The sequence below is a fragment of the Vigna radiata genome, chromosome 5 (assembly GCF_000741045.1).
Source record: "Vigna radiata var. radiata cultivar VC1973A chromosome 5, Vradiata_ver6, whole genome shotgun sequence".
In the NCBI taxonomy this organism is placed as follows: domain Eukaryota; kingdom Viridiplantae; phylum Streptophyta; class Magnoliopsida; order Fabales; family Fabaceae; genus Vigna; species Vigna radiata.
Genome location: NC_028355.1, coordinates 25,606,219 through 25,625,861, shown reverse-complemented (window position 1 = coordinate 25,625,861; position 19,643 = coordinate 25,606,219). Strand labels below are relative to the sequence as shown.

The window sequence follows — 19,643 nt, the reverse complement described above, 5'->3', positions numbered from 1 at the left end:
AGAGAGAGAGAGAGAGAGAGAGAGAGAGAGAGAGAGAGAGAGAGAGAGATCTGATTAGCTTTTTTAATAAAAAAAATGCAATTACATGTTTTCTTTTATTATATTTTCTTCTACTAAATATCTCATCAAAATTATTTAGAAGACCCTTCCAATATGTATTTGCCATTAATGGTTCAAAATTACTAGTAAGTTTGATTCATTATTGCATTCATTTTTTTTTTCTTCAAGATCTATGAAGATGTTATATCGGGAAAAGTTTATACATAATTTGTTTTTTAAATCTTTATTTTAGAAATTTTAAAAATATTGCTGAACAATAATTTGGAACTTGATAAATATTTTTATACTTTTAATCAATAAGTAAACTTATTTAATTCACAATGTACATACAAATTCTTATCACACTTAAATTAATTTTCTTAATTAAAATAATTTTAGGAGTTCTCAAAATTAAGTTTTTAACTATAATTATTACATGAATTGAAATAATTATTCAAACAAGTGAAAACACATGTGTTAATTTTTTTTATTCTAATTTTTTACTTGATAAATAATTTTTATTAAAAATAATTGTAAAAATAAATAATTTATATACATTTTTATTATTAAATATTCTTTATTATAAATAATCATTTGAATTAAAAAATAATTATTAAAAAAAAATAATAAAATATTTGTTTTAATTTTTAACACATCTAAATTTAGATCAATAGTTATTTAAAGGATAAAAATAGTAATGTAATTATTTTTATTTAAAATAACGATTAATTAGGATATAAAATTTAAAAAAATATGTACACACACAAGAAAAAAACAGATAAATAAAAAATAACTTAATTAGTTTATTTTTATAATCACAATTCTTACAATGATTTTTCTGAGAAGCTTCTACTAAAAAAAACGCATAAATGAAACACGTTAAGTTTAAAATTCCACCACCAGCCGCAGCATTCGGATCTAAATTTCTTAACTGTAAACAATACTCGCAAAAATAAAACGGGTTAACTTTATAATTCCACCACAACAGCAGGATTCGGATCTATATTTCTTGATTGTTTGTCTGCATTTTCGCAGGCAAACAGTACAATTATAATCAATGATTTTTCTTATAAGCTTCTACGAAGAAACGAAAAAATGAAACGCGTTAATTCCACCACTAACCGCGGGATTCGAATCATGCTTTAATTAGAGGGAATAAATAAGAAGTCGGGATTTGGTGATTATAATAATCAGAATTCTTAGAAAAGATTTATGTAAGAAGCTTCAACGAAAAAATAACAGAAAGAGAGTGCAAAAATGAAACGCGTTAACTTTATAATAATACTGTGTTTAATATTATTTCATGTTTGTCTTACTTCATTTCACCTCACTTCCCTTTCTCCATAAAATAACAACTATCTCTCACTTTCCCACTCAAATCTCAAATTCAAGGTCGCAGTGGGAGCTGCCGTTGTCCTACTGAAAAGAGTTCGATGAATTCATTTGGTTTCTGATTTCCTTAATAAATGTATTCGTATGTCTTCAACATTCTCCGGTGTATCCTCCGGCGTTTCGTCCGGCGTGTCGAAGAACCGGACCGCATCATGTCCGGCATGTCCGAGGGTATGACCGTGTCTCACCCAACAGCCCCTATCGGAGGACCTTCAGTCGCGTCCGACGCCATCATCCATCACACCCCTTCTTCATCTCATGCATACGATGTATTTGTCAGCTTCCGTGGTGAAGACACGCGCAACAACTTCACTAGTTTTCTCTTTGGAGCTCTCTGTCGACAAGGCATTGTTGCATTCAAAGATGACGAATGTATCAAAAAAGGTGATTTCATAACACCCAAGCTGCTACAAGCCATTAAGGGCTCTCAAGTTTTCGTTGTTGTCTTATCAAAGAACTATGCTTCCTCCACTTGGTGCTTACGTGAACTGGTTGAGATATTTAATTGCTGTGAAACTTCAGCAAGACCCGTTATACCTATATTTTATGATGTTGAGCCTACTACGGTGCGCCACCAGAAAGGATGTTATGAGAAAGCATTTGCAGAACACGAAAATAGATTCAGAAAAGATAAGGTGAAGATGGAGGAAGTTCAAAGATGGAAAGAAGCTCTCAGAAAAGTGGCCGATATTTCTGGTTCGGAAATCGCAAATAAGTGAGCACTCTTCTCTCTCAATTCAATAATTGCTAACCTCAATTCATTTGATGACAAATCTAGCTTTATTCATATTTGGAAGTGCTTCACAACAATTATATATATATATATATATATATATATATATATATATATATATATATATATATATATATATATATTGTATTATGCATCTTTTTAGTTATTTTTGCTTATAGACTAATCACAATATCTTATAGCTTTCTAAGACTTTCTTTATGCTAATTACGATTTGTGTTGTCATTATCTGTAAACAGAGGTAATTGAGTCGACATATATACTAATTTAATGAAAATAATATTTTGACCCTTAAAATTTTTTACGTTATTATTTTATCCTAAAAATGTATATACTCTTTCCATGTCTTGTTCATGATGTTTTGCCTTCATTTTATTTAAATTTTCAGGCTACAAAATGAACAGATTGAAAAAATTGTTCAAGAGATAAAAAATCATTTGAGGCCAAAAATTTTAAATCTTCCAAGGGATGAACTAGTTGGGATAGAGGATCGAGCTCAAAACTTACGAAATATTTTGCGTTTCGACCTCCCTAATGATGTTCGAGTTGTCGGAATAAGTGGAATGAGTGGCATAGGAAAGACAACTCTTATTCGGGCTTTATATGAAAGAATTTGTCATCAATATAGTTATAGTTGTTTTATTGATAATGTAAACAAAATATTTGTAGATTCTGGTTCGATGGGCTTACAAAAGCAATTAATTTCTCAGACTCTAAATGAGAAAAATGTTGAGATTCGCAATCTTACCGAGGGAACATGTTTGGTGCAATCCAAACTCAACAATGCTAATGCACTTATAGTTTTTGACAACGTTGATCAAGTTGAACATCTGAACATATTTAGCGGAAATAGAGTCAATTTGTTGCGAGAATGTTTAGGTGGAGGGAGCAGAATCATCATAGTTTCTAGGGATGAACAAATATTGAAGATACATGGAGTTGATGATATTTATCAAGTTCAACCGTTGAATTGGGAAGATGCTATCCAACTATTTTGTAGAAATGCTTTCAAAGATAATTATATTTTGAACGGTTATGAAAAGTTGTCATATGAGATACTATCACATGTTGATGGCCATCCCTTGGCAATTGAAACAATTGGGTCATCTTTGTTTGGCCGAAGTTTGTCACAATGGAAAAGTGTATTGGAAGCGTTAGAAGAAAATAAAAGTAAAAATATTATGGATATTTTGCGCATAAGTTATATTCAACTGGAAGAAAGATACCAACAAACATTTTTGGATATTGCTTGCTTCTTCAATTATCAAGATGAAGAAGAAGTGAAGGAAATTCTAAATTTTCGTGGATTTCATCCTGAAGATAGCATAGAAGTTCTCATTGATAAGTCACTCGTTATCAGAGATTTCGAAGGGTTCATATATATGCATAACTTGCTAGAGGATTTGGGCAGGTGTATTGTAAAGGAAGTATCACCTAAAGAGCCTATAAAGTGGAGTAGGTTGTGGACATGCAAAGATCTCCATGATGCTATGTCAGAGAACAAGGTAAAATTTACATGTTTGATTATAAATTTTAGATTGCAATTATTTTAGAATTTGTAAATACTTCAAAACATATATCTAACAATGTGCGGAATTATAGGTAACTCAAAACCTTGAGGCAATATTTCTGACTAAGGATGATGTTGATGATGACGATGATGATGTTGTTGATGATGATGATGATGAAATCCGAGGTATGTAAAGGTTGTATTGTGAAAGAAGAAATTCCTGTGTTTTATTGAATGAGAAACTGCCTAATATATAGCCTCACCTAAGATTAAAAAAATTGAAAAGAAAAAATTGTCGACGTATGTAACCTGTAACTTCCTAATATTATCATAGACTATTCAACAATTACAAAATTGCACTTTAAATATACGGAATCATGCAACTGATTTACAGATGATGAAACAATCAAGGCGGATGGTCTATCAAAAATTAAACATCTGAAATTGTTTTATGTTCGGAATGTGAACGTGAAGTTTTCGGGAAGTCTGAGTCATCTTTCGAAAGAACTAGGATATCTTGTTTGGTACAGATATCCATTTGAGTGTTTGCCTCAAACTTTTCAGCCACACAAACTAGTTGAGTTAAACCTGTTTGGGAGCAGTATTCAACGACTGTGGGAAGGCACAAAGGTAGTGTAAATTAATTTTTTATTTGTACTTCTATTAAAAATAAACAAAATAAATGACAAACTTTTTTTTAATTCCTTTATTCTTTGATTACTTTATGGAGAAAAGAAATTGAAGAAAACTCAAGTGCCATTATTAATTTTGTTTTCTTTTTTTTTTGCCCCATTTATGTAGCGGTTACCCCATTTGAAGCGTTTGGATCTCTCTTATTGCACAAGTTTAATTGAGATGCCAAATGTATCAAAGGCCTTAAATCTTGAATGGATTATTCTTGAAGGATGCGTACAGCTCCAAGAACTCGATCCATCGATTTGGAGCCTGAGAAAGCTTGTTGATTTGAATTTGAGAGACTGCAAAAAACTAGTAATCTTATCCAATACTATATTGGGCCTGCATTCTCTTAAATATTTAGATTTCTCTGGTTGTTCAATAATAGATAGTAAAGATGAAACAAGGAACACAGAAGACTTGATCAGCAGTTTACCGCCCTCCTCTCCTCTCTCATGTTTGTGTGAACTCGATCTGAACTTCTGTAACTTAGTTCAAATTCATGATTACATTGGAAAGTTACGTTTCTTAGAGAGACTAAATTTAAAAGGAAACAATTTTGTTACATTGCCTAACCTCAAGGACCTTTCGAGATTGTATGTTTTAAACTTACAAGATTGCAAGCGATTGAAATACTTGCCTGATCTCCCTTCACGAACTGTCCGTAACTCGAAACCTTTCATGCTGTCAAGATTACGATCTATAAAATTTTATTCGCCTCATTATTGGAATGAGGAAAATACAGGTTTTACCTTTCCAGGATTAATCATTTTTGGCTGCCCAAAGTTAGTTGAGATTGAACAGTGCATTAGAAAGAGTTTTTCCTGGACAATTCAAATTCTTAAGGTGTGGATGCTCTTTCCTTCCTCTTGCTTTTAAATTTTTCTTTTGTGTAGGAAAACAACTACTAACCAATAATTCTGCTGGTACAAGGCGACCTACCCATGGCCATTCCCTCAAAGTATTATACCTGGAAGTCAAATACCGAGCTTGTTCAACAATGAGTTTGTGAACGGGGACATAGAATACCTGGACAAAGAATACCTAACCGTTGATCCACCTCCCGTTCCGCATTACAATAATTTCATTGGTGTTTTGTGTTGCGTAATATTTCGTCTATACAATAAACAAATTCCAATAGATTTTGGAAGAGATCACATGTGGTTACATTATGAAAAGGTTTATATGGACGAACGTGGTATTCATCCTTGTCGTTTGAGGGTGAGGTCGATTGGAGAAAGGTTGGGTTACGAGAATTCTGTTACGGTGGATGTGAAGAAATTTCAGTATTTCTGGGTAAATGAACAAGACCTAATTAACCTCAAAATGATGCATTGTGCAACTCGGAAGCGGAAGATTTCCGTAATTGAGGAAAACGGTTAGCTACAGTGAAGAATTGAAGCCTTTATTGAATGTGGAATGTGGAAGTATGATTTGCTACCATCTAACCAGAAAGAGGCACAGTAGAAGCAGAAGCAGCACTGCATTCAAATTCTCCTTGTATAGGTACAATACTTCTCTCTTCTCAATATATAGTTTTGTTTGCTTCTTTCAAGTTTTACAAATGCATTTCACATTTTGATCCAGAAAGCATGCGAGGGATGCGAGGGAGTAAAAGACTGTTATTATGAAGAATATATGAAGAATTGTTTTGATGAATCATGATGAACACGTGAAGATCAATGAGAGAAGACTTTTTAGGTTTGATTGTTTCTTTCCTTGCTTTTGTATTCAGTTTTGTGTCCAACTTGCAATAAGGTGTTGTAGGGATAGGTTGCTTCTTATAGGTTTAAAGAAGTGTGTTCAATATTATAAGATTTTGTGTAATTGTAAGATTAAGATTCTTGTTCACTAGAGTTAACTAGTATAAAAATTCACGTGTTTATTTTTTGGTTAATTGTTCAAATTCTTGTTTTTCATTTGGTTTAAATGAAGATCGTTTGTTTACCACATTCAAATATGATTAACGTACACAATTGTTTAAACACAAATCAAATCATGAGTTTATTGTTAGTGTTTCAGTTTGATTTGCACTGTGTAATATTATTTTGAGTGTCAGTAATTTGAATTACAAAATATCAGCTTTTTGTTCGTGTTTCAGTTTATTGTAATCGGTTAAAATGTTGATATCCTGTAACAAAGGTTTTGAAATTCCATTGTTGAATTAGATTTAATGAAAGTTTTTGAAAGTTTTTAACAAATAATAGGTTTTATTAAGTTCAATTCAACACCCCCACTCCTTTCCCCTTGACCTTAAACTTTTTAAACCAACAATTGGTATAAAAAAAGCTAATTCTTGTAATTTGTTTAAGAATTGGATCCTAAAAATTTCCTTTCAAAACTATGGTTGAGAACAAATTCCCTTTTGTCATAGGCCTTTTTATGTTTAGTGACGTCAACTACCAATTTTGGAAAGTAAGGATGAAAGCTTTGTTGAATTGATTGATCAAGGAATTTTGGGAAGATATTGTTAATGAACCATTTATTCTAAACCACGTTGCTAATAACAAGCAATTAGACAAGCCTTGAGGTCTCTAGAGAGAGGTGGAAAAAAAAAACCTCAGAATGATTATGCTGCAAAGAACATCATCACGTCCGAGCTAAATCTAGGTGAGTTTTTCATACTATCTCTATGTAGTTGTGCCAAGGATATGTGAGAAGTGTGATAGCTGTCATCGACACTATTTCGCAACAATTTTTCAGACAATTTCTCAAATAGATTTTTAAAAAAATTACGAAATCCTAATTTCTCATTTTGGATGAGAATATAAGAGTAAGTTGTTGTTGAGCTCAAAAAAATTAAAAACTATATTTGTTTCTTTAAAGTGTTTGAAGTGCTATATCTTGGGATAGTTGAACATTTTATAAATCACATTATTTTCGCGTATTTAATTAAAGGTACTGTCTTAGGGCAGGGGTGCTAATACCTTCCCTACACATAACTGATTCTTGAACCCGAAATCTGGTTTTCGTAGACTGTGTCTTTCTTTATTGTTTTTCCATAGTTTTTTAACATAAATTATGGTGGCGACTCCAAATCTCTTTTTCTAAAAGTAGTTTTTTTTTTTAATCGTCGTCCCACGATTCTGGTTGCGGCAAACGTTTATGAATATCTTAACCAAAACATGATGCAGACATTGGATGGTGCCTTTACCTCAATTATTTGCATGCCAAACATGGTTTTAACTTTTTTCAGAGGTACCAATGTACACCATGATTGTGCTTTTAAAGTAAAAACGAAATATATTTTGTCAATAATTTAGAAAAAAAACATATTTAAGTAATTTTTTATTATATTAAAAATAATATGTCTCTTTTAAATTTATTAATAAAAGTATATATATTTTTTAATTTATATAATTGTATCTTTTTGAATTAATTTTAAACTTGATATTATAATGTTTTGTTATTCATAACTCAATTATTTGGATTTTATTTAACCAATACTCTTTATAATATGTCCTCTACTGTTAATATTCTTTTATATCCTAACATATTTGCAACCAAGTGGACATAAAATAATTTGTCATGACCATTTAACAATAACTTTGATTAACTATTACAAGTTGTTAATATAATAATGTACTTCATTTATATATTTTTATCATAAATATTCATCCCCATGTCTGTTTTTCTTTCAAACATTTATTTTAACAATATAAAACATTTAGATATAGGAAACTAAAATAATTCTGAACTAAGAAAATCCAAAAAAAAAATTATTAAAAAGCTAAAAGCATATTTAAATCTTAAATAAAGGTGGAACTCATTCCTTATTCTTATATTTATATATATATATATATATATATATATATATATATATATATATATATATATATATATAATGTATAACGTAGAAAATATGATGATTTTTCTAACCCACAGAATTTCTTAATCAAGAGAAGATTCATCTACCGAAGTTAATAGTTCAATATTTCATTTTGAATTCAAAATGGTTCTTTCTTCAATTAGCTCAACTTCTTAGCCAATGACTTGTGATGCTTTCATATTCTAGAAAGTTAACTTTGAGTTGAAATCAGAAAACACAACTTTAATATTCTAATACATGTTATAGAAATATGAGCAATCATCCACTCACCACCTTATTAAAAGGAGTTATTTTCCTCAAGTAACCCAAAATTTTGGCAATTGACTTTGAACAATTATATGTACATAAACACATATAATATATGTATAATATTATCATAAGTTCCTCTCACTCACAATCTCCATACCTTGGGGCCTTGAATTCTGCACTATGATTACTTTTTTTATTCAAAAATGGCAACCCTAAATTGTCCTATATGACTATAGTTAACATATTGTTATGCCAATAATAGATCATTTCATTACCCAACAACAATGGCAACAACCATTCCAAGATTTGTTGGATCCATCATCATGACCCTTTTCACCATGGGAAGTGCACAATCCCTGAACTATGTGAATGATGACTGCCACAACTCAACAACAAAAGAAAAAGCCCTAACCCTAACATTCAGAACCAACCTTAACACCACCCTCTCAAGGCTCTCTTCTGATGCTGCTACAAGCAAGGGTTTCAACAACACCACCACAGGAAATGGCAGCACACTGGCTGATGATGCTGTGTATGGCCTCTATGACTGTAGGGGTGATGTCACAGGACCCTTCTGCCAGTTCTGTGTCTCCACTGCAGCCTCAGATATTCTCCAGCAATGCCCTAACAGATCCTCTGCTGTGATATGGTACAACTACTGCATTCTCAGGTACTCAAACCAAAACTTCTTTGGGAACCTCACCACAACCCCATCATGGGAAATTGTGGAGAACTCCAAGAACACCACTGACCCACAAGAGATTCAGCAAGCTGAGAGCTACATGCAAAGCCTGAAGAGAGAAGCCACTGTGGAGACCAACAAGTTGTATGCAATGGGAGGGTTCAATCTGAGTGATGGTGGGGAAAGGTATGGGTTGGTGCAGTGCAGTAGGGACCTCACCAGTGATGAGTGCAGCCAGTGTTTGGAGGCCATGATTGAAAAACTTCCTCAGTGTTGTGCTGCAAAGAGAGCATGGCAGGTTTTGGCTCCAAGTTGCCTTATAAAGTATGATGATTTCATGTTCTACCAGATTACAGATCAAACTTCTTCTCCTTTGCCTAATTCAGGTACACTCATCATCAAGAGTTTCTTTAGATAAACATTTTATAAAACTAAAATCATGCTTAGATTTTATGGTCAATGTAGTTTAAAGATTGTGCACTAAACCCAGTGACAAATCAGTTTTTCAGTTTTGTTTACTTGGTTTGTTCAAAAAGTAGCAATAAAACAATTGGTATGTGTAACTATCAAGGTAAGTGTGCAATTGTCCTGATGAAAACATGGTCAATCATGTTTTCAACTTTGATTACTAGGTTGGTTCAAAATCAGTAATAATAAAGCAGTTGCTATGTAACAATCAAGGTAAACTCTTGATTAAGTTTGTAATTAATGACAACAAGTGTTCAACAGACTTGACTCTGGAACATGTATTTCTTAGAAAAACACCTGTGTTTGATAAAGACAGCTTCACTTTTTAAACTGCAAATAATTCTTCTTAACACTTTCTATCTGAAAAGTATTCGCATATCAGATTTTTTTTTTCTATATTTTTTCTAAAATGTCAAATCATCACCCTACGCATGCAAAAAAAATATATTGGAAATTATTTTTCAAAAGCTGGACATGAGCATGGAAAAATAATATAACCTTTTGAATTGATTAATCTAAAATATAGAATTACATTTAAAAATGCTTAAATATAATTTTCTCTTCTGGAAAGTTTAGAAATTTTGTACTTAGGTTCTATAAACACAAACTTTGACTTTTTATCCCATTTTTTAAAATTTTCTATTATATATATTGATATGATATCTCTTTGATAGAAAATATATCAATTATTATAATGAAACAAAATTAAAATATCATTGATAGAAAAGAATTTGCATGTTGATATTTTTTGCTGTTGCACTTGCAGCTAAGAAGGGAAGTTCAATTAGCTCAAAAACATTGATCATAATCATTGTGAGTGTATTGGTGGCACTAGTTTTTCTAAGTTGCTCTGTCTATTACTTGTGGAGAAAGTATTTGACAAATAAAGGTGAATACCATTACATTCACATGCTGAAGCATTCATCTGAGGAAATAGAGCAAAATAAAAACTGACTAGTTTCCTTCGTAGATGGATTGATGTCAGTGAACACCCCAAGATCTTTTCATGGCCATGTTCAAAGAGAAGAACCACTTAATGCAGACCTTCCAACAATCCCTTTAATCTGGATTCAACAGAGCACTAATTACTTTTCAGAGTTCTCTAAATTAGGAGAAGGTGGATTTGGTCCTGTTTACAAGGTGTCACTGAATTTTGGATTTTCTTTCAAGTTATGCACAGTTTTTCTTTGACTCTTTCTTGGCCTACTTATTTCACATTTTCTTTCTTCCTTTCACTGTCATTCTCTTTCAGGGTAGTTTGGAAGATGGAACAGAAGTTGCTGTCAAAAGACTCTCTAAAGCATCTAATCAAGGTTTGGAGGAGTTTAAGAATGAAGTGATCTTCATAGCCAAACTGCAACATAGGAACCTTGTGAGACTATTGGGATGCTGCATTGAAGAAAATGAAAAGCTGCTTGTGTACGAGTACATGCCAAATTCTAGCCTTGACTCTCACCTGTTCAGTATGTTTTGACTAAACTTAATGCCTTCATTTTCTATTTTCTGAATCACACAATTTCCATAGACAAGTTGGTTATGGATTTCTATTCCATATGTACTTGCATGCCAGATGATGAAAAAAGAAAGCAACTAGATTGGAAGTTAAGACTGAGCATTATCAATGGAATTGCAAAAGGACTTCTGTATCTACATGAAGACTCCAGACTTAGAATAATACACAGAGATCTAAAAGCCAGCAATGTACTTCTGGATCAAGAGATGAATCCGAAAATATCAGATTTTGGATTGGCAAGAACATTTGAAAAAGGACAGATTCAAGAAAATACACAGAGAGTTATGGGCACCTAGTATGTGTTGGTGGCAACTATTCTATTATATCATGACACACTAGTATGTAATCAATTACACAAATTTGCTGTAATAAATCTATTTTGATTTTGAACAGTGGATACATGGCTCCAGAATATGCTATGGAAGGATTGTATTCAGTGAAATCTGATGTTTTCGCTTTTGGAGTTCTTCTACTAGAAATCATACGTGGGAAAAGGAACAGTGGATTCCATCTTTCAGAACATGGTCAAAGCCTTCTTGTACATGTGAGTTTTCTGATATCATACCATCAAGAAACAGATACTAGTAAAGAGATATTCTTTGGAATTTCTAAACATTTTCGTGTGATACACATACAAGAATTTGTATAACATCATTTTTTTTGTGTCTGTCTGTCAATAATATCATTTATTACATCTCAAATTTCTCTTTGCATACAGAGTTGGAGACTTTGGTGTGAAGGAAAAAGCTTGGAAATGTTGGATCCAATGCTGGAAAAGACATACAAAGCCAGTGAAGTTATGAAATGCATACACATTGGTTTATTGTGTGTTCAAGAAGATGCAGCTGATAGACCAACCATGTCCACAGTTGTTGTCATGATGGCAAGTGACGCAATTGCCCTTCCCAACCCTAATCATCCTGCATTTTCAGTTGGAAGAAAGATGAAAGAAGAAGAATCAACATCAAAAGGATCCAAGGATCCTTCTGTTAATGATGTAACAATATCAAACATTTTACCAAGGTAGTGTATATTACATGATAACAGTTTTGCTTTGAAAATCCTGAGATTGTACAAGAAATTACAAGTTACTATAATTTGGACAGCCTCATCTACATTTGAGAAGCAGTTTCATGTTTGAAACCAATAAGAAGGATTATTTCATGGGTCCTTCATATATTAATAATCAAAAACACAATTAATCAAATAACAAATACGATAACCCTGAGGTGAAATAACAGTGGTCTTATTAACACATATAGGGATGGCAACGGGTCAAATCGGACACGAATAGTATTACTCGCAACCCGACTCACCGAATAAAAATGTACTTATTACCTGACCCGCTGTCCCGTTTAAAAAATACCAAACCTGCGGATATATGCAAAAAATAAAAAAAATATATTTTATATTTTTTAAAATAGAATTTAAATAAAATTACAAAAAATATATATGATAAAATATAAATTAAATTAAATATAAATTAAAATTTAATTTTAATTAATGTTAACCTAATAAAATATAATTTTATTTTATTTTTATTTAATTTTAATTAAAAAATATATAAATTAATTTTTATTTTTTTTGTGGGTAGCGGATACCCGCAAGTCGTGTAGTATATTACCCGTACCCGACTCATTTAGAAGCGGGTATTAAAATACCCGTTATCCATTATTCGTGGATAGTAAATATCTGCGGGTAGTAACTAAATGTCATGAGTTTTACTTGCAGATATCTATGCCTGGGGATTTTTTTGTCATCCCAAAACAGAGGTAGCCAAGTGGTAATATATATTTAACCAATAAATTATTATGTAAATCAAAATTATCAATATATTACTACTAATCGCTAGAAAGTTGATACATTATTATCCTTCTTAAAAAAAAACTTGATTGAATATTTTATCAATGGTGCAATCAAAATCAAAATGAAAGAAATAAATAATACTATAACATTATCAAAACAAATATTAGAAAATATACAATAATATAAATTTATTATTCATAATATCGTAAATATCTTGTAAATATACTATATTCAAAGTTTTTTGAAAAATATAATTATATGAATAATTCTCTTATGTGTTTTATGATTTCTTGATTTCTTAATTATGTAAATTGTTTTCTCATATGTTAAAAAAATATCAAAAGATAACACAAATAAGACATAGTTAGGATAAGCTAATTGAAAAATATATAAAATATCGAAAAATAACACATATAACATATAGTTAGAGTAAACTTTTGAGAAAAAAACTATGTTAAAGACTAATTAACACTTCTAACTTATGATTTGTCTTATCTAATTATCTAAAGTGTTTTCTTATTGATAGCAGCTAACAACTTAAATTATCAACATGATAGCTTCTAAACCCTCCCATAAAATTTAAGGATTGTCCCAATCTCACATGATTAACATAAACTTTCACTAATTTTTCATCACATAACAAAATCTTAGAGTAAAGATAATTACTACAATATACTTCTTTTAGTTGGATTAAAACACTTAATATATTAACAACATAATAACATTTCAATATAACTTGAGATATTTTAGAGATCAAAACAACGTCAATAACTTAATCTAAATTAGTGACATCAATCAAATACACCTTTTCAATTTTAATTTTTATCATAATTTTTTTATCATCTAATTTTTATAAATAATCCATACAAACANCACTTCTCATTTAATCATTAGAATCCTCAAATAATCCGAAAAAAACGAAACATTGAATAACTCAATTTCAATTTCATCAGCAAAAACAACTAAACTTTTTTAAGTATTTATTATTGGGGTTTAGCTATTCAAAATTGTATTATCACGATATTTTTTTTCAAAATAGTTAATCAAGTAAACTTTTTTTTTTTACCTTAAAATTACGTGTTTTCATAAAAATTACGCCAAAGACTTAGAAAAGTTAAAAAAAAAAAAAATCCTAACTTTTTATATCATTATGAATCTACCCATGTTTTAAATGCAACTACAAAGATTACACACGAAAAAAAAAAAGGCTAGAGAAATTGTAAAAAAAGAAAGACTTAAGACTAAAATTTGATTAAGTCAATTCTCATATATTTTATCTGTTTCCATTATGTATGCTTAGATCCAAAAAAAAATTAAGAGAAAATGACATAATTTTTTTAAAAAGGATAAATTTATTTTAATTATATACAATCTTCATAACTTTTAGTATGAGAAATATTTTTTATTCTTTTAATTTATAATTTTTTTTCATTTAATTTATGAAAAAAGTCATTACAGATGGGACTAAAAAATAATATCCCTTCATTTTCTATTAAAATGTCATAAAATTTTAGAGTTAAAAAAATATAAATATAAAATGATTATTTAATTTAATTTTTTAATATAATTTTCTTATGCTTTAATGTATGGAAGCATTTTGTTTTACAAAAATTAAAATAATGAACAATTAAAATATAAGATAAATAATTAGCTTAAGTTTCTTTTCCGTTAGCAATATAACTTCATATTAATGTAAACTATATTTATAAGTAGAATCAGATTTCAGAATGAATTGAAATGGAATTTAAAGTTTTGAGTGTCTACTTATAAAATGGAAAAGGTTTGATGTGTTTTTTTGTGTAAAATTTGAGCAATTAAAGGCTATTGTCAAATTGGACAAAGGATGGTTTAAGTGTTGGTTATGTGGCATAAATGAATTTTGTATTAAAAATTATGAATGCATAGTAGTGTAATCAACTTTTTGGAAGGGCAAAGTGGGAATATAAAGACTTTCTACTTCTACTTCTACCTCCACATTTTCGCTCCTGTGCTGCAAATTTCCATGGTTGCGTTTTGGTTATTTTGAACTGGGAATGTGCGAATCTTGAAGGTGGTTTCCCTTGCAAGTTGCGATTGGGATTCTGGCTTGGAGGAGGTGGATGGAGATTCACAGTGGTGCGTTGAATGCTTTTTGAAAGTTTTTGTTGTGGCCAAATTTTGGGGTTTTGGGGTTTTTCTGGTTTGGCTTTGTTGGTCTGGTGATGGTGGGAAGCGGTAGTTTCAGTGATTGCAGTTGGAGCGTGGAGAAGATTGAATCTTGTGATCTAGCAGAGAGGAACATGCTATTGGTTGTGCGATTAGGAGAAAACAAAGATGTGATGGTGTTGTCGCGACGCGCTCGCGATGATGGAAGGACACGGTCTGAAGGTTCTCGCGACGGTGTCCATGGTAGCTTGCGCGAGGTAAGATTGGGCGAACTCTATCTGTGTCGCGGTGGCCATAGAGGTTGGCGATTTGGGTGGTGCGAATTGGGTTGGGTTGTCTACTTTGCACGGATTAGGGTTCATGGCGTTGGTGGCGGCAACTTTCGTTCTGACGAGGATGATGGCGGTGGAGGCACGCAATGATGATTTTGCGAATTGGTTTTCTTTATTTAGGTTTTTGCGATTTTATGCTTTGATTGACAAAGAAGATGATGAAGATGTGTTGCGATTCTGATGGTGGTGGCTATGGAGACTCGCGACTCTGCAACGACACTGACGGTGTAGATGAACAACGGTGGTGGTTTGGCGAGATGAGCAAGGTGGTTAGCCATGGTGGTGACTTGCGACATGGTGGTTGGCCATGGTGGTCATTATTATTTCCCTTTTACCCTTTCAAAAAGCTGATTACACCACTATGCATTCATAATTTTTAATATAAAATTAGTTTATAATGTCACGGTCTCGTTAATGTAAACTTTGATCATGCCACATAGTCAATTAAAATTTCAATATATTTTTACGACATGAATGACATCTTAATATTAATTAGGCTAAACTTAAAATTTAAGGATAGATTTAGATGAAATCAAAATTTAAATCGATTATTTACAAAAAACAATAATGCCCAAATATTAATTAAGATGGAAGTAGAATTATAAAAATAACTCATATGATTAGTAAATAACTTCGTTTCTTAATCACGTAGTTAGGGGCTTAATCTCTATTCTGTGTATATTAAAATAGTTTTATTTAATTAAAAGAGGTATTATAATATTGTTTTTAAAAATAGTTCTACACTCTTCTTTGACCAAACCAATATCCTAATTTTAAAGTTGAAAGTAAAATTTAAAGTTGACCTTTAAACTATTATAGCTATTAACAAAGAATTAAATTATATTGTATGATTTAACAGTTGAATTTATAAATAATAACTTTAAGAAAAAAAAAAGGTGAGGTATGATGTTAATGGATTATTTACATATTCCAAATTATTGTCCTATGCTGAAAATTCAAACTACATTAAGCTATTATTTTATGAAAAAATAACTGATCACATTAATTACACAAGACAATGTGACCAAAATTAGATTTTTAAAAGTATTTGGGGGTATTAATGTTAATTACTTTTTTATAATTGCTAATCAAACCTAAATTGAGTAACGAATACAATTTTAATTTATTTTACCATGAATATTGTTATATTTATAATTATTAAAAATATGTAATTAGTTAATATTAAGATTTGACTCAATAATTATTTGTATCTTTGTTTACCATTTTACAGCTTTAAGATAATTTTATTGATAAGATTTTTAATTAATAATTAGCTTTTTAACTCTCAAATACCTTTTCAATTTTCAACTACCTTCCAACTAATGTTAGAAAACATAAAGGAGAGTTGAAATGTCTACTATAACTTGTTGATATATGTGTATTGAAGGTGAGAGACATGTTTATCATTTCACACATGAACAACTTTCATTGACTTTAAACTTAATCTTTATTTTGTGCACCATCTTTCTCTCTCATGTATTATTTATTTATTTGATGTTTTTAATATATGAATTCCTCTATAGAGAGAGAGATATCTGTTTAGCTTTAATTGTAAGATTAAGATTCTTGTTCACAATAGTGAACTAGTATAAAAATTTACGTGTCTATTTTTTGGTTAATTGTTCAAATTCTTGTTTTTCACTTGGTTTAAATCAAGATCTTTCTTTTACCACATTCAAACATATGATTAACACAATTGTTTAAACACAAATCAAATAATCATTTTACTGTTAATGTTTCAGTTTGATTTACATTGTATAATACTACTTTGAGTGTCGGTAATTTGAATTACAAAAAATCAGCTTTTTTTTTTTTTCGTACGTTAGTTTATTGTAATCGGTTAAAATATTCATATCTTGTAACAAAGGTTCTGAAATTCCATTGGTTAATTAGATTTAATGAAAGTTTTTGAAAGTTTCCAACAAATAACAGGTTTTTTTAAGTTCAATTCAATACCCTCACTCCCTCCTCTTTGGCCTTAAGCCTTTTAAATTAACAATTGGTATTGTATTTGGGATATCCCGTCCATATACACCTTCAGTGCATCAAAAGGACCGGGGGACCGACCACACTAGACGACGCTGTCATGCCAGGTAGGTTACCGAAGATAATTAAGGAAAAAAGAGATTAAAAAGTTATTGGATTGTGATTGGGTCCTGATTAAGGTTTCCTTAATCTAAGGCCGATGACCAGCGCTATAAATACAGGTCAAAGATAAGAAGTAGGTAGATTCATTAATTGTGCATTTAATACTGTTCTCTGATTATCGATCGGACATCTCACTAACTTTAGTATCGGAAGAGCTTTGGCAGTTATCCTTTCGGACGAACTCGAACCAGAATAAACGGAAGAGACGACCAGAAACAGAAAAAGAACCGAGATTGAGGTGAAGGAAATCAGCCAGCAGAAAGATAAATTGTGAAGGGATTGGTTGACTCGACCACGTATCGAGAGAGATTTGACTCAATAATTATTTGTATCTTTGTTTACCATTTTACATCTTTAAGATAATTTTATTAATAAGTTTTTTAGTTATTAATTAGCTTTTTAACTATCAAATACCTTTTCAATTTTCAACTACCTTCCAACTATAATGTTAGAAAACATAGTATAAGGAGAGTTGAAATGTCTACTATAACTTATTGATATATGTGTATGGAAGGTGAGACATGTTTATCATTTGACACATGTACAACTTTCATTGACTTTAAACTTAATCTTTATTTTGTGCACCATCTTTCTCTCTCATGTGTTATTTATTTATTTGATGTTTTTAATATATGAATTCCTATATTCTTCTATATTTTAGATGAAATTTGATGATTTGGTTAATGCATGTCAATTTATATAATTAAATGTTTTCAATAGAAAAATGACAAATTAAACATTTTAAACATAAAAAGAAAAAATGAGAGATCAAATTTGTTTAATTTAATATATATATATATATATATATATATATATATATATATATATATATATATATATATATATGGGTTTGTTAACACGCGTACGCCTGTTTTTCAGTGGGTACGTTTTAACACTGTGTACCAGATTATAGTAGACAAAAATACCCTCATTTATCATGAATTCTAAGTTTTAAGGTCAAGGATATTTAAATAATTTTCATTCTCAAAATTAAAAAAAAAGAAAAGAAACCCCCAAACCCTTACTCACCTCCCTCATTCCTCTCAACCCTTTCTCTTTCATCTCTCTCACTCCAACATTTTCTTTGTCATCTCTCTCACTCCAACATTTTCTCTGTCATTCCTACTGTTGCCCAATTGAAAAAAAAATCAGAAACCCTTTGTCATCAGAGATATTTTCTCTCTCATCTCAACATTTTCTCTATCATCACTCCAACATTTTTTTTTTCATCTCGACTCAATTGAAGATGGTGGTGGTCATTTGAATTAGAGATATTTTTAAAAAATTGAAAAAGTTTACTCTTTTATAATTATTTTATATTTATTAATGTGTGTAAAATTAATATAAACTTTGTCATTTTACATTACTCTTTCCAAATCTCAAAGGTAAAAAATGATTTTATTGTTTTTTATCTTGCATAGTGGTTAAAGTTTATTCTAAACACCTGTAGAAGTTGATTCAGTGATAAAAAAGGGACATAAGGAAATTAAATAAATAGGTATAGAAGAGTTCCGTGGGAGTTGGGGCAATAGGGATGACAGAGAAAATGTGTTGGAGTGAGAGAGATGAAAGAGAAAGGATTGAGAGGAATGAGGGAGGTGAGTAAGGGTTTGGGNTTTTTTTTTTTAGTTTTGAGAATGAAAATTATTTAAATATCCTTGACCTTAAAACTTAGAATCCATAATAAATGAGGGTATTTTTGTCTACTATAATCTGGTACACATTGTTGAAACTACCAATTGAAAAACAGGCGTACGCGTGTTAACAAACCCCATATATATATATATATATATATATATATAAAGAGAGAGATCTGTTTAGCTTTATAATAAAAAAACATACGCAATTACATGTTTTCTATTATTATATTTTCTTTAACTAAATATCTCATCAAAATTAAACCCTTCCAAGTCGTATTTGCCATTAATGGTGCAAAATTACTAAGTAAGTTTGACTCGTTATATTGGGAAAAGTTTATACTTTATTTTTTAAAAATTTTTATTTTAGAAATCTTAAAAATATTGCTGAACAATAATTTGGAACTTGATAAATATTGTTATACTTTTAATCAATAATTAAATTTATTTAATTCACAATGTACATA

The 19,643-nt window shown here is 30.6% G+C and overlaps 2 protein-coding genes across 2 annotated transcripts; both read left to right on the top strand.

Moving 5' to 3' along the window:
* The first annotated feature begins 1,437 nt into the window (after positions 1-1,437).
* On the top strand, positions 1,438-6,211 carry LOC106760531 (TMV resistance protein N-like). Its single transcript, XM_022781193.1, has 7 exons — positions 1,438-2,146; positions 2,571-3,687; positions 3,785-3,878; positions 4,087-4,322; positions 4,494-5,213; positions 5,301-5,873; positions 5,955-6,211. The coding sequence occupies exons 1-6, from the start codon at positions 1,506-1,508 to the stop codon at positions 5,748-5,750; spliced, it is 3,258 nt and encodes a 1,085-aa protein (XP_022636914.1). The 5' UTR covers positions 1,438-1,505; the 3' UTR covers positions 5,751-5,873; positions 5,955-6,211.
* Positions 6,212-6,913: 702 nt separating this feature from the next.
* Positions 6,914-12,225, top strand: LOC106760530 (cysteine-rich receptor-like protein kinase 10). Its single transcript, XM_014643953.2, has 8 exons — positions 6,914-6,977; positions 8,708-9,513; positions 10,362-10,484; positions 10,566-10,735; positions 10,848-11,058; positions 11,166-11,403; positions 11,502-11,652; positions 11,827-12,225. Exons 2-8 carry the CDS (start codon positions 8,730-8,732, stop codon positions 12,133-12,135), a joined length of 1,986 nt encoding a protein of 661 aa, XP_014499439.1. The 5' UTR covers positions 6,914-6,977; positions 8,708-8,729; the 3' UTR covers positions 12,136-12,225.
* The last annotated feature ends 7,418 nt before the right edge of the window (positions 12,226-19,643 follow it).

Excerpts from the sequence above, each read along its gene's own strand:
- LOC106760530 (XM_014643953.2), top strand. The coding sequence starts at position 8,730 with ATGGCAACAACCATTCCAAGATTTGTTGGATCCATCATCATGACCCTT. Across the intron at positions 9,514-10,361 it reads TTCTCCTTTGCCTAATTCAG|CTAAGAAGGGAAGTTCAATT; the intron begins GTACACTCATCA and ends TTGCACTTGCAG. Across the intron at positions 10,736-10,847 it reads GATTTGGTCCTGTTTACAAG|GGTAGTTTGGAAGATGGAAC; the intron begins GTGTCACTGAAT and ends ATTCTCTTTCAG.
- LOC106760531 (XM_022781193.1), top strand. The coding sequence starts at position 1,506 with ATGTATTCGTATGTCTTCAACATTCTCCGGTGTATCCTCCGGCGTTTC. Across the intron at positions 3,879-4,086 it reads TGATGATGATGAAATCCGAG|ATGATGAAACAATCAAGGCG; the intron begins GTATGTAAAGGT and ends ACTGATTTACAG. Across the intron at positions 4,323-4,493 it reads GACTGTGGGAAGGCACAAAG|CGGTTACCCCATTTGAAGCG; the intron begins GTAGTGTAAATT and ends CCATTTATGTAG.